Genomic DNA, 11364 nt, shown 5'->3' with positions numbered 1-11364 from the left:
ATTTGAACCGTTCGCCTCAGGGAGGGGTTTCACTGATGGGTTCTTCCCCCTTTACCTGAAGGAGCGGTAATCACTGGGTGGTCTTTAGTTGGTATGAAAACCTGCAGACTGTTGGCTCTCTGTTGGCCCCCACTGTGTGTAGAAAAGAGCCCTGACACCCCTTGTGATTGTGCATGCACCCTGTTCGTGGATTGCTGGCTCGTTTGGCCACATTGACTCTGATTCATGTTGAAGGCAAAAGACTGAGACTGAGAGGACGACTTTAATTACACTCTGCGAAACAGAAGGAATTGTTCCCTCAGCTGCATATTCAATATGTTTTAGAGGAAAATGAACCCAACTTTTATTCTGGATGATGAACCATGATGCCATTTTGAATGAATCCTGTGATTTTTCTTTGTGGTCCAGCAGCAGCTGTCGGACTTCAGCCACTTGAACAGATTGTTGTTTGGATGTCTTTTTTCAGGCTGGCTGCAGCACCATGTCCTCGGCTCAGAGTGGGGACATATCGGGCTACCATCTGAGCGGTGAGTGGACACCGCTGGATGTCACAGGCAGTTCCGGCATGTTCCTCCACAGTGTTTCTCTGCATGTTGTAACTATATGTGAGGATGTGTATCAGACTGTGAAGGTTGAGGCTGTTCTCAGGTCTGTTTGACAGCTTTATACACAAGCTTTACGACCCCTCCGGCCTCGTCTCCTGCTGCAGGCCGTCGATGTCGCAAAACATTTCAACTTGCCCTATAATTGGCTCATCCCTTTTTTAAACAGTAGAGATAAAGCTGACAAAGTCCTCCCACAGATGCAATTCATCTTGAGAAAGCCGACTCTCTAAAACGCAACATGAGATGCTCTGACGTTTAATTCTGAGTGGCGTTTCAATTTATCTGTCCCAAATTATTATCTGATTGAAATAAAACTTTATGCATCCAAAGTCTCTCAATGCTCAGCGCTAAAGGAAACAGGGGCCGACTGCTTGTTAAGACTCCTACTGGTCTTAAAATAAACAGTGCACTTCCACCAGTGATCAAACTCCCCCATCAAATATGAAATACAGACAGTTATGAGGCCAAACTTTATGCTCCCATTGATGAAGTGGAAGTCTCAGCACTTGCTCTGTGTCTGTTTCAGTGGTGCGTAACCCACCCGGCTGGGAGGTGGGGATCTACCTGGTGGGCTTCTTAGTGCTACTGGCCGTGGCCGGGCTCAACATCTGGAAGTTGTGGAAATCTGGAACCTTCCCCGCGCCGTCCCCCTTCCCCAACTTTGACTATCGATACCTGCAAGAAAAATATGGAACCTCCTTCTCAGAAGTCAGACAAAAGGTACGTTTTCATTTCATGCTGCTGAAATGTAAAATATCAGTATTGTGCACAAAATATAAATCTGTAAAACTTCCCCCTGAGACAGGGAGGAGAGAGGTTTGGTGAAGTCAGTCTCCGCTTGGAGAAAGCAGCTGATTTCAGAGAAACGTTTCCTGAAGGTTTTCTGTTAATTGACTGTTCAGCTTCCAGTTCAACCTGGAAGAGTCTTGAGCCTCAGTGGAACATGACTGAACGTCTCTACCATAGAAGATTATTCTGGTTTACTACAACTTGGCTCTTAATTGTGGCCATCGGTTATGATAACAAGAACTAACCAAAGTCATTTCTGAGATCTGGGAACACGGCGACATTACAACAACAAAGTTTGTCAGGAAAGGAAACACAAGCCGGATAACTTGGGACAATTTGGGACAATTTGGGACAGTAATTTCAATGATCACCTTTGTTTTCACTTCCAAATAAGTTTGACTTACCTGATCATCCACATAGTGGAGCATTTAGCAACTAAAGAGACAGATATTTCCCTCAGGAGGTGGTGGAGACTTCATCCATCAGGTGACTCAAACAAGACTCCACATGAAGGATCATGTTGCTCTGTGACTGCTGGAGGTGGAAATAAGCAGCTGCTTGATCACAAGTTCAACACATCAGCTCAAAAGATGATGACATGTATTTCCGCTGCCCCCAAAAATGATCAGTTCTTGCAGGTTAAATGTTATGGTTATTTCTGCATTGTTGTTGGTGAGTTCACAGGGCAGACAGGACAACATTTAGATTTGCTCGTTACTATTACCTGAGTTCTTCCTGTACTTCACTTTGAGTCAGTAACAGATTTTTCTCCCTGAAGCGAGTGGCTGCCAACAACCACCGGCGGACCTCCACCACCTCCAGCCGCAAACCCAGCCTGGCACTTGGGGACACCCCAGACGGCTTCAGGGACCTGGGCCACCTGGAGCTGATGAGCAGGGAGCTGGACCCGACCGGCATGGCCCAGCTCAACCGATCCATCTCCACCGACTCGCTCAGCTCCATCTCCTCCATCGCCAACAACTTCGGCCACGACTTCACGGTCGGCCAGCTGGAGGTGACGCTGGAGTTTGAGCCCTCCAGGCACCCGGGCCAGGGGACGGGAATGCTTCACATCAGTCTGCACCAGGGCAAAGACCTGCTGGAGAGGGAGGAGGGAGACTTCCCCGGCTGCTTCATCAGAGTCTCCCTGGGGCCGGAGGAGCTCAATGTGGGAGTCACAAGGGTAAGGAGGCTGCTGGGTTCTGGTCTTCTTGTGCTCATATGAGTATGTTGTGTCTTAGAAAGTACCAGGATGTGGTTCTACTCAGTACTTGGACTGTGTGAAAGCTTGACTGCCTGCCTGTCTGGGTTGCACCAGCTGGGTCTCTCTGAATGATCAGTGGGTCAGAGTGAGAGGTTACTGATGCAGAGTTTAGGGAAAGGGCCGTCTTTTCACAAGAGGGTTCCCAATTGACTCGTCTCATGTGCACGCACGAGGACACACATGCACACGCACGCACACGCATGCACACGCATGCACACGGTGTCACACTGTTCCACTAGTCTACAGGTGGCAACAGAAATACAGAGAGTTTAGTTAACATTGACAGACAGACAGACAGACAGACTGACTGACTGACTGACTGACTGACTGACTGACTGACTGACTGACACACAGACTGACAGCAGACAGACAGACAGACAGACAGACAGACTGACTGACTGACTGACTGACTGACTGACTGACAGACAGGCTGACAGACAGGCTGACAGACTGACAGACTGACAGACTGACTGACTGACTGACTGACTGACTGACACACAGACAGACACACAGACTGACACACAGACTGACAGACAGACAGACAGACAGACAGACAGACAGACTGACTGACTGACTGACTGACAGACAGACAGACAGACAGACAGACAGACAGACAGACAGACTGACTGACTGACTGACTGACACACAGACAGACTGACACACAGACAGACTGACACACAGACAGACAGACTGACTGACTGACTGACTGACTGACTGACTGACAGACAGACAGACAGACAGACAGACAGACAGACAGACTGACTGACTGACTGACTGACTGACTGACTGACTGACTGACTGACTGACAGACACACAGACAGACACACAGACTGACTGACTGACTGACTGACTGACAGACAGACAGACAGACAGACAGACAGACAGTCTCTGAACATGTTGATTGTCACACCAACATTCCAAAATTCAAAAGGTTTTAAATTCACAGTGAAGAAACAGAAAAACAGCAAATCCTCACTTCAGTGTGTTTGTGAGTGTGAATGTGCAAATACGGCTATAAATGTTTAGTACGTTTCAAACATATGATCACTAAACGAGTTCCTCATTAGCTGCCATCATCGTACAACATGGACACTTTCAGCAGAACTCCCAGTGGATTTCTGCTGGAGCAGAGAAAATGAAAGAAACAGCTTCTCAGAGGGAAATTAGCAGTTAGACCGTGACGACTGAACTTGGGCAAAAGGCTGAAGATTAAAGGGGCTCCCGACGTTGTGGGAGAGAGGCTCTAGCGTCTGAAGCTTTCTCGCTCGGGGGGGCAGCTTTGACTCGCTTGAACTGTGTTGAAGATTTTAGCCCTGGCTGAATTTTAGACAGAGGCAGTGATTGGTCCCACGGGACGAGAGGCTTCATCCTGCAGCTTGACAAGCCAATCCTCTCCTGTCTGACGGAACGAGCCCATTTCATTTAGTTGAGTGGCGAGCCCCCCCTGGGAGCCGCATGTGGTCAGGAAGGTAGATTCCACTTCCTGTACCTTTATCAGGAGTAGATGTGATTGGCTTTCAGGTCACTCAGGTCAGTTTGAAATGTCACCTGTAACCTGTGTTTCCCTCCAGCTGAGGTTATGATGATGATGATGATGATGATGATGATGGTGGTGGTGGTGGGGGTGGCATCATGTGTTTGTTTGAGTGATTCCTTCTCAGTTCAGTTTAAATGTTGATGAAGTCACGACAGAATAAGGGGAGTGTGTTGATATGACGGCATGAACCATCTTGTAAATATCTTTCTTCATCACATTCACTTCATTTTCCAGATTAGTCAGAAAGCAGAAACGCTTCTCAATTAATATCCCAGAAAATGTTCTGTATCATGATTTATCTATAAAATGTGTTGTGATAGAGGATTTATGTACATGTGGAAGCCTACAGAGAGAAAGATAAGATCAAAATAAAAATACTCACCGTAACTTATTCAATTGTTCTCTTTTAAAATCTGAATTATTTGTATTTCATTGCACGATAAATCTGTTGAGCTTTTTGAAAACTGCTGTAAAAATAAATATTTTTACTGCTATTGTTATTTACCATATTTTCAAAATAGTCAGTTACGTTTCTCAGAATTGTGCTTTACTATCATAATCTTAAAAAGTAGCAGATAGTAAGTCAACTGACCGAGTATTTTTATTTTCATGACACATATTCTTTATTCTCTTCCTGTCAGATATGTGTTTGTTTCTTTTTCCTGAAATTTCCCACTAAAACAGTTTCATAAAAGCTTGAATGTAACATGAACAGGAGGACAGCGACAGTCCTGCCTCTCGCCTTCTGCTCTCACTGATTCCTGCTGTGAGCCTCGTGTGACTGAGGTTGTGGACAGTTTGTGCAGGCTGACGGGGCTTCCCTCACTGAGCGAGATGCTTAGTTGTATTAATGCGTTGAGGCTGGGTGTAATAATACTGAAGCAGCCACTGATGCAGCGGCTTTAGTGGCTCCTCTTTAATATCGAGGAGTGCTGAAGACCAAAGGAAATGCTGACATCAGCTGCACTCGCCCTGATGGTCAACACAGCTTCTCTCTCCCTCCCCTCTCCTCTCTTCTTCTCCTTATTTATTTGCTGTCACTGCGTCTTGCTTTGGTTTTGCTGTAATAATGTGAGCGCCCCTGTCTCGGTCTACTGTGGCTCACACACGCCTCTCTCAGCCTGGGTTTCTCCTCACACGTCGCCATTGTTATCCCCCGAGCGATAAGCCTGACGGAGCACAGGGGCGGCCTCATGCTGTGTGTTGTGCTGGCAGAGAGATCCTGCCTTATCTTTATGTAGACATTCACACAGCAGCAGCAGCACCGGGACCTGGTCTGCCCTCTGTAGGTGCTGGATGTGTCATTGTGATGCTGTTCGGCCGGTTGATACGAGACGCGATCCGAGGTCGGCCTCACGGGCTGATTCACAGACCCTGTGCTCTGAACTCACAATTATCTTTATTAATAATACATTTTATTACACATTATTGTACACAGCACATGCTTGCATTGTTTTATTCTGTTTGACTGTGTTTGTACGAAAGAAATATTCCTCACTGTATTTCACACTTCGAGAACAAACACTGGTGTGAAACGGGGTTATTAATAAATCCACTCCCCTCTGCACATTCACTAGTTGCCTGGTAACTTCCGACCGCTTTGTAAGCCCTCGTTTGAGCATGTGCTTTAGCGTCTGACGGCCTGAGATCAGAATTAGCCACAAGGCAAATGCTGGTCACTTTGGCAGCTGAGTCTCTCTCTTTGATCCAGTAGTCATGGTGAGCTCTGCTGGCCAAACTGCAGTCAGACTGTCTGTCAGTGTAAAAGCTGTTTCAGCTGCCAGGAACAGAAAGTGAGCGGTGGCTAGTCCACTCCACAAACACACAATGCATGTTGTTGTCGTGCCGTGCAGGTGATTTTGTTCCAGGATGATATCAGTAATGTGCTGCATGTTCTCAAGAATGCAGACTCCGAACGCTTATCAGGTAACAAAAAAACAAAAAAAATGATGAATACATTTTTATCATTATTATTAAAATGACTCCCTCTCTGCAGTGTTCTTCTGACATTTTGCAGCTTCATGGTTTCACTCTGGTTTGACTGGTGCTGCCTCAGGGTTGGTCAAATCATTTCCACAGATCATTTTGGAGATATTAGATTTGATTTGATTTGATTCCACTTTATTGTCTTTGCACAACGTAAGAACCGTTACAACAAAATGCAGTTTGGCATCTAACCAGGAAGTGCAAACAGTGGTGAAATGCACATTTATGTATCTAAATATGAATGAGAGACGAATGAACAACAAGCCAGTATGGAGTCGTACCTATGTACAGTCTGAACAGTTTAAAGACATCTGACTCACAGATAATCTGTGGTGCTGATAACAGTGAACATTTGTATTGAAAACATTCTTTACTTTCTAAAAAATGTTTGGTGCTGTGATTGAAAGAACACGTTGCTGACATCGCATCAACACGGTATGATTCTGGCCAATCTCTGCCTGTAGAAGTCTCTCTGAGAGTCACGTCTTACAACATCTACATAGCTGCTTTGTTGGAGGTCTATTGTATAATTTCCTCCCAGGGATCAATAAAGTATTTCTGATTCTGATTCTGTATGTGATGCTCTGGTAAGGCTTTCAGGAAGTAAAGGAATGTAAGGTAAGACCGTGGATCCATTGTGCCTGTGTGGACCACGGTTAATAAATAGGTGCAGTAAGTGTTGAGTGAGTCAGGCTATCAGATGTTACAACATAAACCAAATCTTTTCAAGTCATAAACAGCAATCAACCGCCCAGAACTCAGATGACCATCCTGCGTGTTGATGCCTCTCAAACTGACATGAAGTGACACTACCTGGGAGGGGGGTGGTCCAAGTAAACACGTCTCTCTTGTGCTTCTCTCAGGTCCAGACGAACGCATTCACTGTGATTTTTGATGAGCGCTACTCCGTCCCCATGGACTCCGCCATGCTGGAGGAATACAGCCTGAGATTCGCCGCTTTTGGTATCGATGCTGACGAGAGAAACATCAGCGCGGGACTAGCAGATCTCAAGCTGTCAGACCTGGACCTGACCATCAGACCGTTCAACGCCTGGCTCTACCTTCAGGACGTCAACAAGGTGAGTTACAGGGCAGTCATGTGAAATAATGCTTTAATGAATTCCACAGTATGGCATGTACTTCATGTACTCCGTCCTACAGTAAACTGTAGTATCTAAATACTGAATACACTGTAATGTGGAAGAAAGCATGGAGGTGTCTGAGAGCCCCTGCTGGACGTTCAGCAGAACTGCACGTCACGTTCAATAAATAAGAATCAAAGTCAAGTTGAGTGGATTACCTGCAACATGGAACTGATAGTATCTGATAAAAGTTTACCAGTTAAGTCTCACTGAAAATAATCCAACCATGAGTCGAACTGAGCACAAACAAGCATAAATGATAGATGATTTAAAAGACTGGAAAAGAAAATAATGGACTCAGCAGAACTTGACACTGTTGGAAGACAAAGTACTCCGTCAATACCCCAACGTGAAAATAGGTCAAGTAAAAGTCCAAAAGCATCATCAGCAAAATGTACTTGAAGTATCAAAAGAAAAAGGACAATAACATATTATTCTATATATGATATTATTAGATTGTTAATACTGATGCATCAATGTTGTGGCTGCTCCAGGTGGAGCTAGTTTAACTACTTTATACAATTCGTCCTTATTGTTTTGCCTCTTTGGGCTTCAAATTAAATAATTATTTGAATGATACCATGTGAGGAGTTTAAACTGTCTCTCTGGTGGAACTGCTAACAGCTCAGAGACGTCTGAAACATCACAGAGGTCACGAGCCAGAAAGGTGGGGAGCCACTGGTTTAATGATTAACAGTATATTCTGTGAGCTCATCAAATGTGTTTGCATATAAATGTAGTGAAGCAGAAGTTTAAAGTAGCAAAAAACAGAAATTCTACTGAAGTGCAGGACTTGAGAGGACATTCAGAGTCACTTTCCACCATTATTTTCATACATTAGGACACCTGATTGTGTGTTAGTCATCAGTTACACATGCGCTGGGTACTGGATATAAAGTAAATCTAACATGCCTTTATTCTTATTTACAATTCATCATGTGTAATCATAATATATTAAACATAGGACAGTGCAGATGAAGAAGCAATACTGATCATTAAAGTCCCTATCAAGACTGTGTGCACAGGCATTTATGTTCAATATTATAAGATTATGCACAAAAAAGAAACATTGAATTAGCCATTTTCTTTATCATATATTTCGTTTTCACTTTTATTGGACAGTTTCTTGGACAGTGAAGAGGCAGACAGGACACATTGCAGCTATTCTTTATTCTGTCTTGAAATGAACAAGTTCATATTAAAATGAAATCATATGATGTTAAAAGGCGTTTTGAGTTTAACTAATTTTACGTGTTATTACATTTACTAATACGCCTGTTTATCATATTCCATCTCACAGCTCATTTGTTTCTTGCTTTAATTTAAGGATGTGTCAGCAGTGTAGCACATAATAATGATCAAATCCAAGCTCTGCAGCGCTTCACTATATGACAGAAACATGATTGTGCTTCCTGTCAAAGCATCACATGTTAAAGTCTGCCGTGACTCCTCAGGCTGTGGATGCAGTGGGGGAGATCCTGTTGTCTCTCAGCTATTTGCCGACAGCAGAGCGCCTCACAGTGGTTGTGGCCAAGTGTAAGAACCTGGTGTGGACCAACGGCAAGAACACAGCAGGTCAGTGTGTGTGTGTGTGTGTGTGTGTGTGTGTTTTACTTTCTCTTTGTAAGAACTACGTTTAAATGTGTCTCTCTGTCTATCTCTGAATCTGTCCACATTTTTCAAAATCACTCATAGCCTGTGACACATTCATCCTCATCCAGAGAAGCAAAGGGGACTTAAATGACTCGTTAAATGTCCTGATAAGTGCCACACTAACATTGTACCGATAAAGGTCACCAACTGAAACACTGTCATCATCATCCACAGAGCTAATCGTGTGTACAGGACTGAGCTTCTAACTGACTACTCTATTACACGGGAGTGTATGTTTGTGCATGTGTAGCTTGGGTTTTAAACGCCTAAAATGTTCGTCATCTTATTCATTCATTCTCCTTATCAGATCCGTTTGTCAAAGTGTATCTCCTGCAAGACGGCCGGAAGATCAGCAAGAAGAAGACTTCCACCAAAAGGGACGACACGAACCCCATCTTCAATGAAGCCATGATCTTCTCTGTGCCGTCCATCGTCCTGCAGGTGACACTTCAGACAATTCGACTTTCGAATTTAGGTCAAGGAAAAAGATAAACAGAATAAAAAACCAGCATTGACATATAACAGAATAATAAACCTTACATTTATTGTGTTAAATGTAAATGTTTTTTGTGTTAACTACTCTTTCAAAAGAAGACGAGAGATAATGTATCTCAGGGCTCCTGGTTAGATAAGTTAAATCAGTAAATTATTATCTAAAACAATCACATTAAATTAATTTGGACAAAGAGTCGACGTCCACACTGGTGGCTCTGTGAGGCTGTACTAAGTGTTCGGCATGCTAACATGCTCACAATGATAATGCTAGCATGCTGATGTTTAGCAGGTATAATGTTTATAATGTTCATCATCTTAGTTTAGCGTGTTAGCATGCTAACAGTAGCTAACTAGCAGTAAACACAGAGTCCAGCTGAGGCTGATGAACGTCATCAGTTCTGCAGGTATTTGGTCATAAACCAAAGTATTGGACACATGGACGTGTTGACCTGATGATGGCGCTGATGAAGAGTCAGAGGATCACCAGAGTTCGAGGGGCATGAATGTGAACGTGTGGACCAAATGTCATGGAAATCTATCCAATAGTTGTCAAGACATTTCACTCAAAACCACAAGTCGTAGTGACTCCACAGGACAAGTCAGGACCACCAAAGTCCGTAGGATTCATCCTCTGGTGTCCAAGAATGTCATGGCAACCCACCGAGTAGTTGTTGACATATTTCAGTCTTCAGGGCCGAAGTGGTGGACCGACTCACAGACCGACATTTCTATTCATTGAGCCACTCTGCTAGTGGGGCTGAAAATACCAATACAAACATAACTATGACAACACCATGAAAATCCTCCTGTGGTATAAAATGTGTTAAATACATGCATCAGTCTATACACAGGTTTGAAGCCCAAACATGACCAAACAGCAATAACATTAAATGTGAGTCATTTTATTACACATGTTCATTGAACTGATTACATAAAGACTTGGAGGGCCCACGCTGATAAGAAGATGCTGAGTCATGCTGACACGGCAGGTTGTGTAACCATGTTGTGCTGTTTGCAGGAACTCTCCCTGAGGGTGACAGTGGCAGAGACCACAGACGACGGCCGGGGCGAGAACCTGGGTCACGTGATCATCGGCCCCGAGGCCAGCGGGATGGGGATCACCCACTGGAACCAGATGCTGGCCACTCTGAGGAAGCCCGTGTCCATGTGGCACCCTCTGCGCAGGATCTAGTCTTCTTTGCCCCCACACATACCAGACCTGTTTCAAGTAGAACACTGGCTTCTTCGCGTTCCTTTCATCTCTAATTTGGTGCCCAGCTCAAATCTGTTACACTGTTTTTGTAGACAAAGATGAGCGTTTTGGGCCCACATGAGGATTCTGTGTGTCGCTCTGCTGGTGAGCAACCAACACCTTATCTTCATGTCAGGGGGAGGAATCTGAAAAGCCAGTGTTGACCCTGAACGGGGCATCCATTTGAATCCTGTCTTTCGTATTTGGCTTCATTCTGGCTCAGGTGCACTATGGGTGAGGGTGGCATTTAGGAAGGAGCAGTGAATATCCCAAATTACCCAAATTACACACGAAAAGTAATTGATGAGTTTTGAAATGGTGTCCCACGTCCTGACCTCGTCCCTTTGGCTCCACTACAACAACGGCAAAGGAGATGTGGATACTTTTTCCCTTCTCAAAAGTCTTGATCAGAAAGTTTTGAATTTTGAAGTGAGTTTTAAAGAACAAAAGGAGCCCAGCCTTGGCAGGCGTGACCCCCTCTCTGCATGGTGCCTACTCTGGTTGTAGCCTGTGATAGCTGTCTAGAGAGTGACTGGACGGAGGGGTGAAATAGCTTCTCTTTCAGGAAAACACTCATTTGTCTTTTCAAACCAGTCATTGATTGCACCTACTTGATTGATTTCGTAGCGGTTTTAGAGCCG

The 11364-nt window shown here is 44.4% G+C and overlaps 1 protein-coding gene across 1 annotated transcript; it reads left to right on the top strand.

Annotated features, from left to right (window-relative positions):
• The first annotated feature begins 481 nt into the window (after window positions 1-481).
• On the top strand, window positions 482-10741 carry syt12 (synaptotagmin XII). The gene is made up of 7 exons (XM_070907969.1): window positions 482-527; window positions 1132-1325; window positions 2173-2577; window positions 7045-7260; window positions 8778-8898; window positions 9284-9417; window positions 10490-10741. Exons 1-7 carry the CDS (start codon window positions 482-484, stop codon window positions 10661-10663), a joined length of 1290 nt encoding a protein of 429 aa, XP_070764070.1. The 3' UTR covers window positions 10664-10741.
• Window positions 10742-11364: the final 623 nt, after the last annotated feature.

The sequence above is a fragment of the Enoplosus armatus genome, chromosome 6, assembly GCF_043641665.1.
Source record: "Enoplosus armatus isolate fEnoArm2 chromosome 6, fEnoArm2.hap1, whole genome shotgun sequence".
In the NCBI taxonomy this organism is placed as follows: Eukaryota; Metazoa; Chordata; class Actinopteri; order Centrarchiformes; family Enoplosidae; genus Enoplosus; species Enoplosus armatus.
Note: the sequence above shows the minus strand (reverse complement) of the source record. Positions and strands in the feature narration are given on the sequence as shown.